Raw genomic sequence first — 26,832 nt, forward strand, 5'->3', positions numbered from 1 at the left:
AAAGCAGGTACAAAGAGGAGTGGGCTGATTGACACCAGGTGTGGCCAGGTGCCAATCAGGCGCAGCTGAGGAGAAACAGCGCACAGGGAAAAAACAGGAAACAAACAAAATAAGAGTGCTGACAGGAACTAAGGGCAGGAAATACTAAACACACAGGGGAAAAACTAAAACACAAACAAACTGTCAGTAGCAAGCCTGACACCTAGGATTGATTTGGTCCCAGTACCTCCTGTTAAAACACCCCATTTGCTATATTTTTTTAATTTCATTTATTCATTAATTTCAGGCAATGACATGAAAAAAAGGACAAGGTAGACAACATGTAATAATATAAATTATTATAATGCTAAAGGTAATGTACAGTGCGTAAGCATGTTGGTCCAGTTTTGCCTGAAAGGGAAGGAAGAAGATAATTTATTTAATCCCACCTCCAGTTCTCCATTCAGTGATTAATACATTGACTTTCACTGTTACTTTGTTTAAGGATTATAATACAAATGTTGTATCATAGTGGCATTACCACAGGTAACAATAATTATTAGACGGTAACAATCATTTGCATCCACATTATAGGAAGAATGAACATGCCATCCATCCATCCATTTTTCTACCGCTTATTCCCTTTGGGGTCGCGGCGGCCGCTGGTGCCTATCTCAGCTGCAATCGGGCAGAAGGGCAAGTCACCAACAATGGTAATAGACAACATAGCAACAATGGTAATAGACAACATACCAACAATGGTAATAGACAACATACCAGCAATGGTAATAGACAACATACCAACAATGGTAATAGACATCATAGCAATAATGCTAATAGACAACATACCAACAATGGTAATAGACAACATACCAACAATGGTAATAGACAACATACCAACAATGGTAATAGACAACATTCCAACAATGGTAATAGACATCATAGCAATAATGCTAATAGACAACATACCAACAATGGTAATAGACAACATACCAACAATGGTAATAGACAAAATACCAACAATGGTAATAGACATCATAGCAATAATGCTAATAGACAAAATACCAACAATGGTAATAGACAACATACCAACAATGGTAATAGACATCATAGCAATAATGCTAATAGACAACATACCAACAATGGTAATAGACAACATACCAACAATGGTAATAGACAACATACCAACAATGGTAATAGACAACATACCAACAATGCTAATAGACAACATACCAACAATGCTAATAGACAACATACCAACAATGGTAATAGACAACATACCAACAATGGTAATAGACATCATAGCAATAATGCTAATAGACAACATACCAACAATGGTAATAGACAACATACCAACAATGGTAATAGACAACATACCAACAATGGTAATAGACATCATAGCAATAATGCTAATAGACAACATACCAACAATGGTAATAGACAACATACCAACAATGGTAATAGACAACATACCAACAATGGTAATAGACATCATAGCAATAATGCTAATAGACAACATACCAACAATGGTAATAGACAACATACCAACAATGGTAATAGACAACATACCAACAATGGTAATAGACTACATACCAACAATGGTAATGGACATAATAGCAATAATGGTAATAGATAACATGGCAATAATGGAGAGACAACATACCAACAAAGGTAAGAGACAACATAGCAATAATAACTACTTCCTTAATGTAAATGACCGCCATAACCACAACACTAAGGGGAGCTCCACAAACCACATTAAACCCAGATTCCGATCTAACAAAGGTCTTAACTCATTCTCTTTCTATGCCACATCAATGTGGAATGCACTCCCAACAGGTGTTAAAGTACATCTCTATATTCCTTCAAAACTGCTCTAAAACAACACCTCCAGGCAACTTCAACCCTTTACTAATACCCTCCTCCATTCACATCCCATCTACCCGGATTGTAAATAACCTAATGTAAATAATCAAATGTACTTCTAATGTATTTACTTATTCTTATGCTATCTGAACTCACTATGTTCTCTGCTAGCTGTGCATATCCTACTAAGTAAGACCTACACTGTTTCAATGTCCATTTCTCTGTTGATGCAATTGTTGATGACTGAAGTACTGATATCAACCAAAGCTCCTCATCCCACCCCCCGGATTGTAAATAATGTAAATAATTCAATGTATATACTATGATGATCAACCTGTGTGATGACTGTATTATGCTGATAGTATATATTTGTACCATGAATTGATTAACGTGGACCCCGACTTAAACAAGTTGAAAAACTTATTCTGGTGTTACCATTTAGTGGTCAATTGTACGGAATATGTACTGAACTGTGCAATCTACTAATAAAAGTATCAATCAATCAGTCAATCAATCAATCAATCAATCAATCAATCAACGTAGCAATAATAATAGTAGACAACATAGCAACAATGCTAATAGACAACATAGCAACAATGGTAATAGACAACATACCAACAATGGTAATAGACAACATACCAACAATGCTAATAGACAACATAGCAACAATGGTAATAGACAACATACCAACAATGCTAATAGACAACATACCAACAATTACCAACACTGGTAATCGACAACATACCAACAATGGTGATAGACAACATACCAACAATGCTAATAGACAACATACCAACAATTACCAACACTGGTAATCGACAAAATACCAATAATGGTAATAGATTACATACCAACACTGGTAATAGACAACATACCAACACTGGTAATCGACAACATACCAACACTGGTAATAGACAACATACCAACAATGCTAACAGACAACATACCAACAATGCTACTAGACAACATAGCAACAATGGTAATAGAAAACATAGCAACAATGCTAATAGACAACATAGCAATAATGGTAATAGACAACATACCAACAATGGTAATAGACAACATACCAACAATGGTAATAGACAACATAGCAACAATGGTAATAGACAACATAGCAACAATGCTAATAGACAACATAGCAATAATGGTAATAGACAACATACCAACAATGGTAATAGACAACATACCAACAATGGTAATAGACAACATAGCAACAAGGCTAATAAACAACATAGCAACAATGGTAATAGACAACATACCAACAATGGTAATAGACAACATAGCAACAATGCTAATAGACAACATACCAATAATGGTAATAGACAACATACCAACAATGCTAATAGACAACATAGCAACAATGGTAATAGACAACATACCAACAATGGTAATAGACAACATACCAACAATGCTAATAGACAACATAGCAACAATGCTAATAGACAACATACCAACAATGCTAATAGACAACATACCAACAATTACCAACACTGGTAATCGACAACATACCAACAATGGTGATAGACAACATACCAACAATGCTAATAGACAACATACCAACAATTACCAACACTGGTAATCGACAACATACCAACAATGGTGATAGACAACATACCAACAATGCTAATAGACAACATACCAACAATTACCAACACTGGTAATCGACAAAATACCAATAATGGTAATAGATTACATACCAATACTGGTAATAGACAACATACCAACACTGGTAATCGACAACATACCAACACTGGTAATAGACAACATACCAACAATGCTAACAGACAACATACCAACAATGCTACTAGACAACATACCCACAATGCTAATAGACAACATACCAACTATGTTAATGGACAACATACCAACAATGGTAATAGACAACATAGCAACAATGCTAATAGACAACATACCAACAATGGTAATAGACAACATAGCAACAATGGTAATAGACAACATAGCAACAATGGTAATAGACAACATACCAACAATGGTAATGGACAACATACCAACAATGGTAATGGACAACATACCAACAATGGTAATAGACAACATAGCAACAATGGTAATAGACAACATAGCAACAGTGCTAATAGACAACGTACCAACAATGGTAATAGACAACATAGCAACAATGCTAATAGACAACATACCAACAATGGTAATAGACAACATAGCCACAATGCTAATGGACAACATACCAACAATGGTAATCGACAACATAACAACACTGGTAATAGACAACATAGCAACAATGCTAATGGACAATATACCAACAATGCTAATAGACAACATATCAACAATGCTAATAGACAACATACCAACAATGCTAATAGACAACATACCAACAATGCTAATAGACAACATACCTACAATGCTAATAGACAACGTACCAACTATGGTAATAGACAACATACCAACAATGGTAATAGACAACATAGAAACAATGCTAATAGACAACATAGCAATAATGCTAATAGACAACATACCAACAATGGTAATAGACAACATACCAACAATGGTAATAGACATCATAGCAATAATGCTAATAGACAACATACCAACAATGGTAATAGACAACATACCAACAATGGTAATAGACAACATACCAACAATGGTAATAGACAACATACCAACAATGCTAATAGACAACATACCAACAATGCTAATAGACAACATACCAACAATGGTAATAGACAACATACCAACAATGGTAATAGACATCATAGCAATAATGCTAATAGACAACATACCAACAATGGTAATAGACAACATACCAACAATGGTAATAGACAACATACCAACAATGGTAATAGACATCATAGCAATAATGCTAATAGACAACATACCAACAATGGTAATAGACAACATACCAACAATGGTAATAGACAACATACCAACAATGGTAATAGACATCATAGCAATAATGCTAATAGACAACATACCAACAATGGTAATAGACAACATACCAACAATGGTAATAGACAACATACCAACAATGGTAATAGACTACATACCAACAATGGTAATGGACATAATAGCAATAATGGTAATAGATAACATGGCAATAATGGAGAGACAACATACCAACAAAGGTAAGAGACAACATAGCAATAATAACTACTTCCTTAATGTAAATGACCGCCATAACCACAACACTAAGGGGAGCTCCACAAACCACATTAAACCCAGATTCCGATCTAACAAAGGTCTTAACTCATTCTCTTTCTATGCCACATCAATGTGGAATGCACTCCCAACAGGTGTTAAAGTACATCTCTATATTCCTTCAAAACTGCTCTAAAACAACACCTCCAGGCAACTTCAACCCTTTACTAATACCCTCCTCCATTCACATCCCATCTACCCGGATTGTAAATAACCTAATGTAAATAATCAAATGTACTTCTAATGTATTTACTTATTCTTATGCTATCTGAACTCACTATGTTCTCTGCTAGCTGTACATATCCTACTAAGTAAGACCTACACTGTTTCAATGTCCATTTCTCTGTTGATGCAATTGTTGATGACTGAAGTACTGATATCAACCAAAGCTCCTCATCCCACCCCCCGGATTGTAAATAATGTAAATAATTCAATGTATATACTATGATGATCAACCTGTGTGATGACTGTATTATGCTGATAGTATATATTTGTACCATGAATTGATTAACGTGGACCCCGACTTAAACAAGTTGAAAAACTTATTCTGGTGTTACCATTTAGTGGTCAATTGTACGGAATATGTACTGAACTGTGCAATCTACTAATAAAAGTATCAATCAATCAATCAATCAATCAGTCAATCAATCAATCAATCAATCAATCAATCAACGTAGCAATAATAATAGTAGACAACATAGCAACAATGCTAATAGACAACATAGCAACAATGGTAATAGACAACATACCAACAATGGTAATAGACAACATACCAACAATGCTAATAGACAACATAGCAACAATGGTAATAGACAACATACCAACAATGCTAATAGACAACATACCAACAATTACCAACACTGGTAATCGACAACATACCAACAATGGTGATAGACAACATACCAACAATGCTAATAGACAACATACCAACAATTACCAACACTGGTAATCGACAAAATACCAATAATGGTAATAGATTACATACCAACACTGGTAATAGACAACATACCAACACTGGTAATCGACAACATACCAACACTGGTAATAGACAACATACCAACAATGCTAACAGACAACATACCAACAATGCTACTAGACAACATAGCAACAATGGTAATAGAAAACATAGCAACAATGCTAATAGACAACATAGCAATAATGGTAATAGACAACATACCAACAATGGTAATAGACAACATACCAACAATGGTAATAGACAACATAGCAACAATGGTAATAGACAACATAGCAACAATGCTAATAGACAACATAGCAATAATGGTAATAGACAACATACCAACAATGGTAATAGACAACATACCAACAATGGTAATAGACAACATAGCAACAAGGCTAATAAACAACATAGCAACAATGGTAATAGACAACATACCAACAATGGTAATAGACAACATAGCAACAATGCTAATAGACAACATACCAATAATGGTAATAGACAACATACCAACAATGCTAATAGACAACATAGCAACAATGGTAATAGACAACATACCAACAATGGTAATAGACAACATACCAACAATGCTAATAGACAACATAGCAACAATGCTAATAGACAACATACCAACAATGCTAATAGACAACATACCAACAATTACCAACACTGGTAATCGACAACATACCAACAATGGTGATAGACAACATACCAACAATGCTAATAGACAACATACCAACAATTACCAACACTGGTAATCGACAACATACCAACAATGGTGATAGACAACATACCAACAATGCTAATAGACAACATACCAACAATTACCAACACTGGTAATCGACAAAATACCAATAATGGTAATATATTACATACCAACACTGGTAATAGACAACATACCAACACTGGTAATCGACAACATACCAACACTGGTAATAGACAACATACCAACAATGCTAACAGACAACATACCAACAATGCTACTAGACAACATACCCACAATGCTAATAGACAACATACCAACTATGTTAATGGACAACATACCAACAATGGTAATAGACAACATAGCAACAATGCTAATAGACAACATACCAACAATGGTAATAGACAACATAGCAACAATGGTAATAGACAACATAGCAACAATGGTAATAGACAACATACCAACAATGGTAATGGACAACATACCAACAATGGTAATGGACAACATACCAACAATGGTAATAGACAACATAGCAACAATGGTAATAGACAACATAGCAACAGTGCTAATAGACAACGTACCAACAATGGTAATAGACAACATAGCAACAATGCTAATAGACAACATACCAACAATGGTAATAGACAACATAGCCACAATGCTAATGGACAACATACCAACAATGGTAATCGACAACATAACAACACTGGTAATAGACAACATAGCAACAATGCTAATGGACAATATACCAACAATGCTAATAGACAACATATCAACAATGCTAATAGACAACATACCAACAATGCTAATAGACAACATACCAACAATGCTAATAGACAACATACCTACAATGCTAATAGACAACGTACCAACTATGGTAATAGACAACATACCAACAATGGTAATAGACAACATAGAAACAATGCTAATAGACAACGTACCAACAATGCTAATAGACATCATAGCAATAATGGTAATAGACAACATACCAACAATGGTAATACACAACATACCAACAATGGTAACAGACAACATACCAACAATGCTAATGTCTAGATTAGATTAGATTAGATTAGATTAGATTAGATAGTACTTTATTTATTTATTCCGTGAAGGAACTCTCCTGACGGAATAAATGAATAAAGTACTATCTAATCTAATCTAATCAAATCTAATCTAGACAACATAGCAATAATGGTAATAGACAACATACCAACAATGGTAATAGACAACATAGCAACAATGGTAATAGACTGCATTGCAACAAAGCTAATAGACAACATACCAACAATGGTAATAGACAACATACCAACAATGGTAATAGACGACATAGCAATAATGGTAATAGACAACATAGCAATAATGGTAATAGACAACATAGCAATAATGGTAATATACAACCTACCAACAATGCTAATAGACAACATAGCAACAATGCTAATAGACAACATAGCAACAATGGTAATAGACAACATACAAACAATGGTAATAGACGACATAGCAATAATGGTAATAGACAACATACCAACAATGGTAATAGACAACATACCAACAATGGTAATAGACAACATACCAACAATGGTAATAGACAACATACCAACAATGGTAATAGACAACATACCAACAATGGTAATAGACAACATACCAACAATGGTAATAGACAACATACCAACAATGCTAATAGACAACATAGCAATAATGGTAATAGACAACATACCAACAATGCTAATAGACAACATAGCAACAATGGTAATAGACAACATACCAACAATGGTAATAGACAACATACCAACAATGCTAATAGACAACATAGCAACAATGGTAATAGACAACATACCAACAATGCTAATAGACAACATACCAACAATTACCAACAATCGTGATAGACAACATACCAACAATGCTAATAGACAACATACCAACAATTACCAACACTGGTAATCGACAAAATACCAATAATGGTAATAGATTACATACCAACACTGGTAATCGACAACATACCAACACTGGTAATAGACAACATACCAACAATGCTAACAGACAACATACCAACAATGCTACTAGACAACATACCCACAATGCTAATAGACAACATACCAACTATGTTAATGGACAACATACCAACAATGGTAATAGACAACATAGCAACAATGCTAATAGACAACATACTAACAATGGTAATAGACAACATAGCAACAATGGTAATAGACAACATACCAACAATGGTAATAGACAACATACCAACAATGGTAATGGACAACATACCAACAATGGTAATGGACAACATACCAACAATGGTAATAGACAACATAGCAACAATGGTAATAGACAACATAGCAACAGTGCTAATAGACAACGTACCAACAATGGTAATAGACAACATAGCAACAATGCTAATAGACAACATACCAACAATGGTAATAGACAACATAGCCACAATGCTAATGGACAACATACCAACAATGGTAATCGACAACACAACAACACTGGTAATAGACAACATAGCAACAATGCTAATAGACAATATACCAACAATGCTAATAGACAACATATCAACAATGCTAATAGACAACATACCAACAATGCTAATAGACAACATACCTACAATGGTAATAGACAACATACCAACAATGGTAATAGACAACATAGCAACAATGCTAATAGACAACGTACCAACAATGCTAATAGACATCATAGCAATAATGGTAATAGACAACATACCAACAATGGTAATAGACAACATAGCAACAATGGTAATAGACTACATTGCAACAAAGCTAATAGACAACATACCAACAATGGTAATAGACAACATACCAACAATGGTAATAGACGACATAGCAATAATGGTAATAGACAACATAGCAATAATGGTAATAGACAACATAGCAATAATGGTAATATACAACCTACCAACAATGCTAATAGACAACATAGCAACAATGCTAATAGACAACATAGCAACAATGGTAATAGACAACATACCAACAATGGTAATAGACAACATACCAACAATGGTAATAGACGACATAGCAATAATGGTAATAGACAACATACCAACAATGGTAATAGACAACATACCAACAATGGTAATAGACAACATACCAACAATGGTAATAGACAACATACCAACAATGGTAATAGACAACATACCAACAATGGTAATAGACAACATACCAACAATGGTAATAGACAACATACCAACAATGCTAATAGACAACATAGCAATAATGGTAATAGACAACATACCAACAATGCTAATAGACAACATAGCAACAATGGTAATAGACAACATACCAACAATGGTAATAGACAACATACCAACAATGCTAATAGACAACATAGCAACAATGGTAATAGACAACATACCAACAATGCTAATAGACAACATACCAACAATTACCAACAATCGTGATAGACAACATACCAACAATGCTAATAGACAACATACCAACAATTACCAACACTGGTAATCGACAAAATACCAATAATGGTAATAGATTACATACCAACACTGGTAATAGACAACATACCAACACTGGTAATCGACAACATACCAACACTGGTAATAGACAACATACCAACAATGCTAACAGACAACATACCAACAATGCTACTAGACAACATACCCACAATGCTAATAGACAACATACCAACTATGTTAATGGACAACATACCAACAATGGTAATAGACAACATAGCAACAATGCTAATAGACAACATACTAACAATGGTAATAGACAACATAGCAACAATGGTAATAGACAACATACCAACAATGGTAATTGACAACATACCAACAATGGTAATGGACAACATACCAACAATGGTAATGGACAACATACCAACAATGGTAATAGACAACATAGCAACAATGGTAATAGACAACATAGCAACAGTGCTAATAGACAACGTACCAACAATGGTAATAGACAACATAGCAACAATGCTAATAGACAACATACCAACAATGGTAATAGACAACATAGCCACAATGCTAATGGACAACATACCAACAATGGTAATCGACAACACAACAACACTGGTAATAGACAACATAGCAACAATGCTAATAGACAATATACCAACAATGCTAATAGACAACATATCAACAATGCTAATAGACAACATACCAACAATGCTAATAGACAACATACCTACAATGGTAATAGACAACATACCAACAATGGTAATAGACAACATAGCAACAATGCTAATAGACAACGTACCAACAATGCTAATAGACATCATAGCAATACCATCCATCCATCCATCCATCCATCCATTTCCTACCGCTTATTCCCTTTGGGGTCGCGGGGGGTGCTGGTGCCTATCTCATACCAACAATGGTAATAGACAACATACCAACAATGGTAATAGACATCATAGCAATAATGCTAATAGACAACATACCAACAATGGTAATAGACAACATACCAACAATGGTAATAGACAACATACCAACAATGGTAATAGACATCATAGCAATAATGCTAATAGACAACATACCAACAATGGTAATAGACAACATACCAACAATGGTAATAGACAACATACCAACAATGGTAATAGACTACATACCAACAATGGTAATGGACATAATAGCAATAATGGTAATAGATAACATGGCAATAATGGAGAGACAACATACCAACAAAGGTAAGAGACAACATAGCAATAATAACTACTTCCTTAATGTAAATGACCGCCATAACCACAACACTAAGGGGAGCTCCACAAACCACATTAAACCCAGATTCCGATCTAACAAAGGTCTTAACTCATTCTCTTTCTATGCCACATCAATGTGGAATGCACTCCCAACAGGTGTTAAAGTACATCTCTATATTCCTTCAAAACTGCTCTAAAACAACACCTCCAGGCAACTTCAACCCTTTACTAATACCCTCCTCCATTCACATCCCATCTACCCGGATTGTAAATAACCTAATGTAAATAATCAAATGTACTTCTAATGTATTTACTTATTCTTATGCTATCTGAACTCACTATGTTCTCTGCTAGCTGTACATATCCTACTAAGTAAGACCTACACTGTTTCAATGTCCATTTCTCTGTTGATGCAATTGTTGATGACTGAAGTACTGATATCAACCAAAGCTCCTCATCCCACCCCCCGGATTGTAAATAATGTAAATAATTCAATGTATATACTATGATGATCAACCTGTGTGATGACTGTATTATGCTGATAGTATATATTTGTACCATGAATTGATTAACGTGGACCCCGACTTAAACAAGTTGAAAAACTTATTCTGGTGTTACCATTTAGTGGTCAATTGTACGGAATATGTACTGAACTGTGCAATCTACTAATAAAAGTATCAATCAATCAATCAATCAATCAGTCAATCAATCAATCAATCAATCAATCAATCAACGTAGCAATAATAATAGTAGACAACATAGCAACAATGCTAATAGACAACATAGCAACAATGGTAATAGACAACATACCAACAATGGTAATAGACAACATACCAACAATGCTAATAGACAACATAGCAACAATGGTAATAGACAACATACCAACAATGCTAATAGACAACATACCAACAATTACCAACACTGGTAATCGACAACATACCAACAATGGTGATAGACAACATACCAACAATGCTAATAGACAACATACCAACAATTACCAACACTGGTAATCGACAAAATACCAATAATGGTAATAGATTACATACCAACACTGGTAATAGACAACATACCAACACTGGTAATCGACAACATACCAACACTGGTAATAGACAACATACCAACAATGCTAACAGACAACATACCAACAATGCTACTAGACAACATAGCAACAATGGTAATAGAAAACATAGCAACAATGCTAATAGACAACATAGCAATAATGGTAATAGACAACATACCAACAATGGTAATAGACAACATACCAACAATGGTAATAGACAACATAGCAACAATGGTAATAGACAACATAGCAACAATGCTAATAGACAACATAGCAATAATGGTAATAGACAACATACCAACAATGGTAATAGACAACATACCAACAATGGTAATAGACAACATAGCAACAAGGCTAATAAACAACATAGCAACAATGGTAATAGACAACATACCAACAAGGGTAATAGACAACATAGCAACAATGCTAATAGACAACATACCAATAATGGTAATAGACAACATACCAACAATGCTAATAGACAACATAGCAACAATGGTAATAGACAACATACCAACAATGGTAATAGACAACATACCAACAATGCTAATAGACAACATAGCAACAATGCTAATAGACAACATACCAACAATGCTAATAGACAACATACCAACAATTACCAACACTGGTAATCGACAACATACCAACAATGGTGATAGACAACATACCAACAATGCTAATAGACAACATACCAACAATTACCAACACTGGTAATCGACAACATACCAACAATGGTGATAGACAACATACCAACAATGCTAATAGACAACATACCAACAATTACCAACACTGGTAATCGACAAAATACCAATAATGGTAATATATTACATACCAACACTGGTAATAGACAACATACCAACACTGGTAATCGACAACATACCAACACTGGTAATAGACAACATACCAACAATGCTAACAGACAACATACCAACAATGCTACTAGACAACATACCCACAATGCTAATAGACAACATACCAACTATGTTAATGGACAACATACCAACAATGGTAATAGACAACATAGCAACAATGCTAATAGACAACATACCAACAATGGTAATAGACAACATAGCAACAATGGTAATAGACAACATAGCAACAATGGTAATAGACAACATACCAACAATGGTAATGGACAACATACCAACAATGGTAATGGACAACATACCAACAATGGTAATAGACAACATAGCAACAATGGTAATAGACAACATAGCAACAGTGCTAATAGACAACGTACCAACAATGGTAATAGACAACATAGCAACAATGCTAATAGACAACATACCAACAATGGTAATAGACAACATAGCCACAATGCTAATGGACAACATACCAACAATGGTAATCGACAACATAACAACACTGGTAATAGACAACATAGCAACAATGCTAATGGACAATATACCAACAATGCTAATAGACAACATATCAACAATGCTAATAGACAACATACCAACAATGCTAATAGACAACATACCAACAATGCTAATAGACAACATACCTACAATGCTAATAGACAACGTACCAACTATGGTAATAGACAACATACCAACAATGGTAATAGACAACATAGAAACAATGCTAATAGACAACGTACCAACAATGCTAATAGACATCATAGCAATAATGGTAATAGACAACATACCAACAATGGTAATACACAACATACCAACAATGGTAACAGACAACATACCAACAATGCTAATGTCTAGATTAGATTAGATTAGATTAGATTAGATTAGATAGTACTTTATTTATTTATTCCGTGAAGGAACTCTCCTGACGGAATAAATGAATAAAGTACTATCTAATCTAATCTAATCAAATCTAATCTAGACAACATAGCAATAATGGTAATAGACAACATACCAACAATGGTAATAGACAACATAGCAACAATGGTAATAGACTGCATTGCAACAAAGCTAATAGACAACATACCAACAATGGTAATAGACAACATACCAACAATGGTAATAGACGACATAGCAATAATGGTAATAGACAACATAGCAATAATGGTAATAGACAACATAGCAATAATGGTAATATACAACCTACCAACAATGCTAATAGACAACATAGCAACAATGCTAATAGACAACATAGCAACAATGGTAATAGACAACATACAAACAATGGTAATAGACGACATAGCAATAATGGTAATAGACAACATACCAACAATGGTAATAGACAACATACCAACAATGGTAATAGACAACATACCAACAATGGTAATAGACAACATACCAACAATGGTAATAGACAACATACCAACAATGGTAATAGACAACATACCAACAATGGTAATAGACAACATACCAACAATGCTAATAGACAACATAGCAATAATGGTAATAGACAACATACCAACAATGCTAATAGACAACATAGCAACAATGGTAATAGACAACATACCAACAATGGTAATAGACAACATACCAACAATGCTAATAGACAACATAGCAACAATGGTAATAGACAACATACCAACAATGCTAATAGACAACATACCAACAATTACCAACAATCGTGATAGACAACATACCAACAATGCTAATAGACAACATACCAACAATTACCAACACTGGTAATCGACAAAATACCAATAATGGTAATAGATTACATACCAACACTGGTAATCGACAACATACCAACACTGGTAATAGACAACATACCAACAATGCTAACAGACAACATACCAACAATGCTACTAGACAACATACCCACAATGCTAATAGACAACATACCAACTATGTTAATGGACAACATACCAACAATGGTAATAGACAACATAGCAACAATGCTAATAGACAACATACTAACAATGGTAATAGACAACATAGCAACAATGGTAATAGACAACATACCAACAATGGTAATAGACAACATACCAACAATGGTAATGGACAACATACCAACAATGGTAATGGACAACATACCAACAATGGTAATAGACAACATAGCAACAATGGTAATAGACAACATAGCAACAGTGCTAATAGACAACGTACCAACAATGGTAATAGACAACATAGCAACAATGCTAATAGACAACATACCAACAATGGTAATAGACAACATAGCCACAATGCTAATGGACAACATACCAACAATGGTAATCGACAACACAACAACACTGGTAATAGACAACATAGCAACAATGCTAATAGACAATATACCAACAATGCTAATAGACAACATATCAACAATGCTAATAGACAACATACCAACAATGCTAATAGACAACATACCTACAATGGTAATAGACAACATACCAACAATGGTAATAGACAACATAGCAACAATGCTAATAGACAACGTACCAACAATGCTAATAGACATCATAGCAATAATGGTAATAGACAACATACCAACAATGGTAATAGACAACATAGCAACAATGGTAATAGACTACATTGCAACAAAGCTAATAGACAACATACCAACAATGGTAATAGACAACATACCAACAATGGTAATAGACGACATAGCAATAATGGTAATAGACAACATAGCAATAATGGTAATAGACAACATAGCAATAATGGTAATATACAACCTACCAACAATGCTAATAGACAACATAGCAACAATGCTAATAGACAACATAGCAACAATGGTAATAGACAACATACCAACAATGGTAATAGACAACATACCAACAATGGTAATAGACGACATAGCAATAATGGTAATAGACAACATACCAACAATGGTAATAGACAACATACCAACAATGGTAATAGACAACATACCAACAATGGTAATAGACAACATACCAACAATGGTAATAGACAACATACCAACAATGGTAATAGACAACATACCAACAATGGTAATAGACAACATACCAACAATGCTAATAGACAACATAGCAATAATGGTAATAGACAACATACCAACAATGCTAATAGACAACATAGCAACAATGGTAATAGACAACATACCAACAATGGTAATAGACAACATACCAACAATGCTAATAGACAACATAGCAACAATGGTAATAGACAACATACCAACAATGCTAATAGACAACATACCAACAATTACCAACAATCGTGATAGACAACATACCAACAATGCTAATAGACAACATACCAACAATTACCAACACTGGTAATCGACAAAATACCAATAATGGTAATAGATTACATACCAACACTGGTAATAGACAACATACCAACACTGGTAATCGACAACATACCAACACTGGTAATAGACAACATACCAACAATGCTAACAGACAACATACCAACAATGCTACTAGACAACATACCCACAATGCTAATAGACAACATACCAACTATGTTAATGGACAACATACCAACAATGGTAATAGACAACATAGCAACAATGCTAATAGACAACATACTAACAATGGTAATAGACAACATAGCAACAATGGTAATAGACAACATACCAACAATGGTAATTGACAACATACCAACAATGGTAATGGACAACATACCAACAATGGTAATGGACAACATACCAACAATGGTAATAGACAACATAGCAACAATGGTAATAGACAACATAGCAACAGTGCTAATAGACAACGTACCAACAATGGTAATAGACAACATAGCAACAATGCTAATAGACAACATACCAACAATGGTAATAGACAACATAGCCACAATGCTAATGGACAACATACCAACAATGGTAATCGACAACACAACAACACTGGTAATAGACAACATAGCAACAATGCTAATAGACAATATACCAACAATGCTAATAGACAACATATCAACAATGCTAATAGACAACATACCAACAATGCTAATAGACAACATACCTACAATGGTAATAGACAACATACCAACAATGGTAATAGACAACATAGCAACAATGCTAATAGACAACGTACCAACAATGCTAATAGACATCATAGCAATACCATCCATCCATCCATCCATCCATCCATTTCCTACCGCTTATTCCCTTTGGGGTCGCGGGGGGTGCTGGTGCCTATCTCATACCAACAATGGTAATAGACAACATACCAACAATGCTAATAGACAACATAGCAATAATGGTAATAGACAACATACCAACAATGGTAATAGACAACATACCAACAATGGTAATAGATAACATAGCAATAATGGTAATAGACAACATACCAACAATGGTAATAGACAACATACCAACAATGGTAATAGACAACATACCAACAATGCTAATGTCTAGATTAGATTAGATTAGATTAGATAGTACTTTATTTATTTATTCCGTGAAGGAACTCTCCTGACGGAATAAATGAATAAAGTACTATCTAATCTAATCTAATCTAATCTAGACAACATAGCAATAATGGTAATAGACTACATTGCAACAAAGCTAATAGACAACATACCAACAATGGTAATAGACGACATAGCAATAATGGCAATAGACAACATAGCAATAATGGTAATAGACAACATAGCAATAATGGTAATATACAACCTACCAACAATGCTAATAGACAACATAGCAACAATGCTAATAGACAACATAGCAACAATGGTAATAGACAACATACCAACAATGGTAATAGACAACATACCAACAATGGTAATAGACGACATAGCAATAATGGTAATAGACAACATACCAACAATGGTAATAGACAACATACCAACAATGGTAATAGACAACATACCAACAATGGTAATAGACAACATAGCAACAATGCTAATAGACAACATAGCAACAATGGTAATAGACAACATACCAACAATGGTAATAGACAACATACCAACAATGGTAATAGACGACATAGCAATAATGGTAATAGACAACATACCAACAATGGTAATAGACAACATACCAACAATGGTAATAGACAACCTACCAACAATGCTAATAGACAACATAGCAACAATGCTAATAGACAACATAGCAACAATGGTAATAGACAACATACCAACAATGGTAATAGACGACATAGCAATAATGGTAATAGACAACATACCAACAATGGTAATAGACAACATACCAACAATGGTAATAGACAACATACCAACAATGGTAATAGACGACATAGCAATAATGGTAATAGACAACATACCAACAATGGTAATAGACAACATACCAACAATGGTAATAGACAACATACCAACAATGGTAATAGACAACATAGCAACAATGCTAATAGACAACATAGCAACAATGGTAATAGACAACATACCAACAATGGTAATAGACAACATACCCATCCATTTTCCATTTTCTACCGCTTATTCCCTTTCGGGGTCGCGGGGGGCGCTGGCGCCTATCTCAGCTACAATCGGGCGGAAGGCAGGGTACACCCTGGACAAGTCGCCACCTCATCGCAGGGCCAACACAGATAGACAGACAACATTCACACACTAGGGCCAATTTAGTGTTGCCAATTAACCTATCCCCATGCATGTCTTTGGAAGTGGGAGGAAGCCGGAGTACCCGGAGGGAACCCACGCATTCACGGGGAGAACATGCAAACTCCACACAGAAAGATCCCGAGCCTGGATTTGAACCCAGGACTGCAGGAACTTCGTATTGTGAGGCAGACGCACTAACCCCTCTGCCACCGTGAAGCCCAGACAACATACCAACAATGGTAATAGACGACATAGCAATAATGGTAATAGACAACATACCAACAATGGTAATAGACAACATACCAACAATGGTAATAGACAACCTACCAACAATGCTAATAGACAACATAGCAACAATGCTAATAGACAACATAGCAACAATGGTAATAGACAACATACCAACAATGGTAATAGACGACATAGCAATAATGGTAATAGACAACATACCAACAATGGTAATAGACAACATACCAACAATGGTAATAGACAACATACCAACAATGGTAATAGACAACATACCAACAATGGTAATAGACAACATACCAACAATGGTAAGGAAACATTAAACACATTTTAACACTTTGAGACAGAGTACAACAAATGTTCTTAGTCCAAACCTAATCTTTGAAGCTTTGGTTGTGTTATTATTATTATTATTACTGTCATCATCATACATGAAAGCTCTTTAGTTTCTTCCTGGCTGAGTTAACACACTTTGTAAGTGGCTGTCCGGTGGGATTTTCCAGCAGATGTCAGCTTTCAAAATCACTTTTTATCACGGCATCGACTCTTTGTGTGCGCGTGTGTGTGCTTGTGCGTGTGCGTGTGTGTGCGTGTGTGTGCGTGCCTTGGCGCACGTGTGCGTCACCAAGTGTTGTCTTTTAAAGCGTGACGATATCTACGATGGCAACCCGACAACCCTATCATTTGTGCTTTCATCTTCACATCAAAGCCGATGCCGCCGCCTCATCAAGAGCATCGTTTAAATCAATTAGTGTGACGTCATGCTTGTCAATTTAACACCTTTTTTTTTTTGTTTGTTTGTTTGTCAGATTGTCAGCGTGGGGAAACACGTCAAAGGCTACCATTACATCATGGCCAACCTGGTGAGGACATGTGTACATTTGATTCAACCAGCTGTGATTGCATCATCTAAAAGTGTAGTGCACCTTGGAAATGCACCAAAAGGAATCTCCACACACGTGTTTTCTTCGTCGGCGCATGACTAGTCTTTTCTGCCTGTCGCGCCCTCAAGGGCTTCAAAGACATCAATCTGGAGCGCTTCATGCACGGCGGCGCCAACGTGACGGGCTTCCAGCTGGTGGACTTCAGCAACCCCATGGTCATCAAGCTGATGCAGCGCTGGAACAAGCTGGATCAGAGGGAGTACCCGGGCTCCGACGCCCCGCCCAAGGTAAAAAGCGCGCTGAGATTAGACACGTCACATAGATCATGGGTGTCCAAAGTGTGGCCGGAGGGGGGGGGCATTTTGCTGCCCACGGTTCGTTTTTTTAGATTGGCCCGCAATACGTTCTGGAAACAAAATGAAAGCATCCTGGATTAGAATTTCACACAAAAAACATAAAATATGCAATTTTGGGAGAAATTTGCTTGTGAATGCTGAAATGTCCAAGACGACCTTAAATGCTAACTTTACCATGCTAACAGTTAGAAGTGCCAAGTCAACAATTTAATCACTTAACAGCAGTAATATCGTGTGTGTGTGTGTGTGTGTGTGTGTGCATGTGTGTGGATGTGTGCGTCTGTTCGTATGTGTGTGTGCATATATATATATAAATGCGTGTGTGTGTGTGCATACATATATGTTTGTACTGGATGTATATTTATGTATATATATTTGTTCATATATATATGTGCATATTTGATTATATACAGTTTATATTCACATGTATTCATACATTTGTCTAAATATCATATATATATATGTGTGTGTGTGTGTGTTTGTATACACACTGTATACGTGTATAAATGTGTATATATGTGTGGATACACACGACATGTGTGTGTGTATATTTGTGTGTATACACACTACATATATATATATATATATATGTGTATATATGTATGTGTGTGTGTGTATATATATGTATGTACGTATGTGTATATATGTGTACATATATATACACACAAACATATATATGTATATGTGTATATATATATATATATATATTCACGTGTGTGTATATATATTTATATATACACACACATATGTAGATATATATATGTAGATATATATATATACACACGTACATATATGCACACATTCACATACATATATATGTGTATACAAATGTGTGTATATATATTCACATGTGTGTATATATATGTATATATACACACATATATATGTATATATATGTGTGTGTGTATGTATGTATATATATATATATAAATATATATATACACACATACATATATACACACACATCCATATATATGTGTATATAAATATGTATATATATACATATTCACGTGTGTGTGTGTATACATGTATATATACACACATATATGTATATTTGTGTGTGTGTGTGTGTGTGTATACACACTGTGTGTGTATATATATATATAAATATATATATATATATACACACATACATACATGCACACACACATACATATATGTGTATATAAATGTGTATATATATACATATTCATGTGTGTGTATATATATGTATATATACACACGTAAATATGTATATGTGTATTTATATATATATATATACATATATCTACATATATATATATATATATATATATATATATATATATATATATATATATATATATATAGATATACATATATATATATATATATACAGCCCAGCCCACAGCCAAGCTTTTTTTAACCCAATTTGACCCACCGAGTCAAAAAGTTTGGGGACCCCTGAGGATAAAGCTAATGTTAGTTCACACATGTACCATGTTTTATGACTCTGAGGTGTCTGGCTGCAAAATTGTCCAGAACAGTTAGCATGCTAACGGTTAACATGTGTCAAGTACCACGTTATATCACTTAGAGTCGTTCAACTGCAATTTAGCTGAAAAGATTTGTAGCTTTGTAATGTTACCGAGGCTGCTTGAGGCTAAACCAATCATTGGTTACGATACTGAACGTCGTGGTCTCATAGTTTTGGACAAAGCTACTGCAGTCATGGTATTTTTAGTTATTTCAGCTATTGTTATGCTTGAAAATGCTTAATTCAGGGCAAAAGTACGTAGATTATACCACAATACCACAATGCTAAGATACGTATGTTATAGTTTAGCATATATTGATCGACCTATATTGTTTTCGTTTTAGTACCTTCAATGTGCAAAATGTATCAAAGGGGCCCCAACATCCTTCAATATTTATTTTTGCGGCCCCTGTCAGAAAAAGTTTGGACACCCCTGACGTAGATACTGTGTGTTGTGAAAGCATAAGCCTTTTTTTCCATTTGTAATAAATCGCTGTTTTAAAGGTAATTGTATGAAACTTGGCCTGGATTTGTTTTTTAATATTATGGATTTAATAAAATATCGGTGTATATTCCGACATTCTTTACCAAATTTGCTCGCCATCGACTTTCAATATAACTACATATTTTCAATGAAGTGTCACTTTAACAGATTATTATGATTTTACAATGACTAGGTTCAAGGTTCAAGTTTTATTCATCACATGCAGACTACACCACAGTGAAATGCTTTTTTCCATGCTCTTCAGATATTGCGTACAATGGGTTCCAAACACTAGTTGCAGAATCTAATACACTAAATACAAAGAAATACAACAATTGAATAGCTCTGCAAAAAAGTATTTAGTCAGCCCACGATTTTGCAAGTTCTCTCATTTGAAATGATGACAGAGGTCTGTAATTTTCATCATAGGTACACTTCAACTGTGAGAGACAGAATGTGAAAAAAAAATCCAGGAATTCACATTTTAGGAATTTTAAAGAATTTATTTGTAAATTATGGTGGAAAATAAGTATTTGGTCAACCATTCAAAGCTCTCACTGATGGAAGGAGGTTTTGGCTCAAAATCTTACGATACATGGCCCCATTCATTCTTTCCTTAACACGGTTCATCGTCCTGTCCCCTTAGCAGAAAAACAGCCCCAAAGCATGATGTTTCCACCCCCATGCTTCACAGTAGGTATGGTGTTCTTGGGATGCAACTCAGTATTCTTTTTCCTCCAAACATGACGAGTTGTTTTTTACCAAAAAGTTCTATTTTGGTTTCATTTTTTCCAAAATAGAACTATTTGGTATAAACTCAACACCTCGTCTTTGGAGGAAGAAAAATACTGAGTTGCATCCCAAGAACACCACACCTACTGTGAAGCATGGGGGTGAAACATCATGCTTTGGGGCTGTTTTTCTGCTAAGGGGACAGGACGATTGATCCGTGTTAAGGAAAGAATGAATGGGGCCATGTATCGTGAGATTTTGAGCCAAAACCTCCTTCCATCAATGAGAGCTTTGAATGGTTGACCAAATACTTATTTCCCACCATAATTTACAAATACATTCTTTAAAATTCCTACAATGTGAATTCCTCAATTTTTTTTCACATTCTGTCTCTCACAGTTGAAGTGTACCTATGATGAAAATTACAGACCTTTGTCATCATTTAAGTGGGAAAACGTGCACAATCGGTGGCTGACTAAATACTTTTTTGCCCCACTGTACATTAATTACAAGACAGTTAAGTTGCACAATAAGTCACTGAAGTTATGGTAGAAGTATCAGTACAAGTAGAAATACAGTAGTCAAATACAGTACCAGTGCAAGATCAAATAGTGTTAACAGTATATACAGTATAGGAAGGAACAAATATGAAGGTGTCAACAGTTCTTTGGCAGTTGAGTAGCGACAGTAGTATGAACAAATGTAATGGAACAGTACTACTTCTTTATACTCTTGTTTTTACATTATTTACAGTCATTGAACGAAGAGTATTGTAGTCCGGTAAATAAAGTGATCTTGTGCGTGCGGTTTTGCGCAATTGTGATGAGTGTTATTAAGCGGTGCAGTTGAGCAGTCTGATGACTTGGGGATAGAATCTCCTCCTGAGTCTCTCCGTGTTGGCCTTGAGACTCCGGTAGCGCTTGCCTGACTGCAGCAGTGAGAAGAGGCAGTTGCTTGGGTGCCTAGAGTCCCTCACAATCCTCTTGGCCTTGGATCTACACCTCCAGGTGTACATGTTGCAGATGGTTAGGAGCACACCTCCGATGGTGCGCTCGGCTGATCTGGTCACTCTCTGCAGTCTGTTGCAGTCGTGTGCGGTGCTATTCCCGTACCTGGAGGTGATGTTTCCAGTCATAACACTCTCTGTTGTGCTTGAGTAGAAGTTTCTGAGGATCTTTTGGTTTAGCTTTTTTTTTTTTGTTTGTTTGTTTTTTTTGTCCTGTCCAGCTTCTCAGGCAAATCCTATAGTTGATGTAGATGCCCATATCGGCTGTTCAGATTTACTTTACAAAAGAGAAGTGTAGGATACTTCTCTTGTTGCCTTATTTGAATTTGACTTTATTAAATGTATTTATATTATCATTTGGTGCAGCCAGGCCGGAGCAGGAGGGGATAGAAAGAGGAAAAAAAGGAAGACAGAGGTGCAAATTGTGGGGATAAGACAACAATAACAACAAAAACAACAACAACAATAGAACAACACCAGCACATACGATATGTACAAATATGATTGTAAAAATGATAGCAAATAAGGAGTTAGTGAAATAAATAATAATACAAAAATGACAACGAGCATTTTTACACCAAAACTGGAGCAATACAAATACCAATAGAAAAAGCGCTATTGATCAACAATACCAATAGTTTACCTCTATTGTCAACAATACAGTTGTTCAAATGCAACAATACGTTTACATAATGATAGCTAGAGAGATCATTAAAAAAAATAAATGAAATAATAATAAAAAAAGGAATACCGAAAGATGGAGGGAAAGAGAGAGAGGCAACCTATATTAATCTTGTAGATTGTTATGGTAACAATGTGGTTTAGCTGAAACTTCCTCAGTCTCCTGAGGAAGTACAGACGCTGTCGTGCCTAATACATCTTCCTAATACATACCTAATACATCTTCGCCTCCAACTCCAAAATAAAGAGAAAACAGGTTTTGGACTTACAAATACTTCTCTTTGCTCCTTATGTCTTGGAAAAATATAGAGCAGAATGGACTTTTTTTATCCCATGATGGGGAAATTAGCTGGTTGCAGGGCAGATTCATAAAGTCCACAAATTAAAGTTGGCACAACAGTGCCAGCCCTTGTTGCGCAGTTCTGAAACGTCTAAAAGAAAAGGTAAACACATCTAAATTTCCTCTAATAAGCACACATAGTTTACACAGTGTGTGAATGTGTGTGTGAATGTAACGTATAATGTATAATATAATGCGCTTTGGGTATCAGTTATACTGACGCATTATATAACTACAGATTATTTAGTATTTATTTTAGTGCTGTAATACACAAAAAATGAACATTGTAGGCAATAGGCTACTAGGAGCGAGCAGCTACACAACAGCTAAGCACATAATAGCACACAAGCGAGACATGCGTCCCTAACTGAACAAAACTGCAGTCTCAAACAGGACATTTGTCAATATGAGCTCGTATTAAATAATTGCATATTATTAGTAGAAGCATCTTTAGAAAGTATCCAGTAACAACCGTGTCCGCAGCATTCAATTTATTACATTATTGTGGTCATTTACCACTCCATTTCAACTGAAAAGACAGTATAAGTCCATTCCAGGTGGAATGGAATTATATTGTTTTCTTGTTTGTTTTAAACGCATGCTTTGGGAGGTTAACAATACCAAAACAAAAGGCAGAAAACCCCCAATGATGCTTGAAGGCCTACTGAAATGAGATTTTCTTATTTAAACGGGGATAGCGGGTCCATTCTATGTGTCATACTTGATCATTTCGCGATATTGCCATATTTTTGCTGAAAGGATTTAGTAGAGAACATCGACGATAAAGTTCGCAACTTTTGGTTGCTAATAAAAAAGCCTTGCTTTTACCCGAAGTAGCAGACGATGACGCCACCGGTGTGAGGGCTCCTCACATCCTCACATTGTTTATAATGGGAGCCTCCAACAAAAAGAGCTAAGATTCGTGGATGATGATATTGATAGCTAAGGACTAGAAAAAAATTTTATAAAAAAATTAAAGCATTGTGAGCGATTCAGATGTTTTTAGACACATTTACTAGGATAATTCTGGGAAATCCCTTATCTTTCTATGGTGTTGCTATTGTTTTGGTGAGATTATATAGTACCTGATAGTCTGAGGGGTGTGTCCACGGGTGTCTTGACGCCAGTCTCTGAGTGAATTAGTCACGGCAGCAGCAGTAGCACGAAAGAAGCTCCGCTGATCTCCGGTAAGAGGCGACTTTTTACCACAATTTTCTCACCGAAACAAGTGGTCGGGCGATGACGCCACCGGTGTGAGGGCTCCTCACATCCTCACATTGTTTATAATGGGAGCCTCCAACAAAAAGAGCTAAGATTCGTGGATGATGATATTGATAGCTAAGGACTAGAAAAAAATTAAAAAAAAAAATTAAAGCATTGTGAGCGATTCAGATGTTTTTAGACACTTATAGTAGGATAATTCTGGGAAATCCCTTATCTTTCTATGGTGTTGCTATTGTTTTGGTGAGATTATATAGTACCTGATAGTCTGAGGGGTGTGTCCACGGGTGTCTTGACGTCAGTCTCTGAGGGAATTAGTCACAGCAGCAGCAATAGCACGAAAGAAACTCCGCTGATCTCCGGAAAGAGGCGACTTTTTACCACAATTTTCTCACCGAAACCTGTCGGTTGACAAGTGGTCAGGATCCATGATCGCTGGACCGCTGTGATCCATAGTAAAGCTTCACCTCCGGGAATTTTAAACAAGGAAACACCGTGTGTTTGTGTGGCTAAAGGCTCAAGCTTCCCACCTCCATCTTTCTACTTTGACTTCTCCATTATTATTTTAACAAATTGCAAAAGATTCAGCAACACAGATGTCCAGAATACTGTGTAATTGCGCG

The 26,832-nt window shown here is 35.4% G+C and overlaps 2 protein-coding genes across 7 annotated transcripts in view; both read left to right on the forward strand.

Annotated features, from left to right (window-relative positions):
• The window catches only part of gria4b (glutamate receptor, ionotropic, AMPA 4b), a 352,168-nt gene that overhangs the window by 208,465 nt on the left and 116,871 nt on the right, over nt 1-26,832 (forward strand). For all 6 annotated transcript variants that reach the window (XR_009806573.1, XM_061898945.1, XM_061898942.1 and 3 more), the window contains exons 5-6: nt 19,820-19,873; nt 20,023-20,181. Coding sequence is in view for 5 of the 6 variants with exons in the window: in XM_061898945.1 (XP_061754929.1) it covers nt 19,820-19,873; nt 20,023-20,181 (213 nt within the window). In the remaining variant the exon portion in view is untranslated. The remainder of the gene's footprint in view (nt 1-19,819; nt 19,874-20,022; nt 20,182-26,832) is intronic.
• The window catches only part of LOC133551824 (uncharacterized), a 502,474-nt gene that overhangs the window by 146,571 nt on the left and 329,071 nt on the right, over nt 1-26,832 (forward strand). The gene's annotated exons all lie outside the window — the stretch shown is intronic.

Source organism: Nerophis ophidion, linkage group LG04 (genome assembly GCF_033978795.1).
Source record: "Nerophis ophidion isolate RoL-2023_Sa linkage group LG04, RoL_Noph_v1.0, whole genome shotgun sequence".
Taxonomy (NCBI): domain Eukaryota; kingdom Metazoa; phylum Chordata; class Actinopteri; order Syngnathiformes; family Syngnathidae; genus Nerophis; species Nerophis ophidion.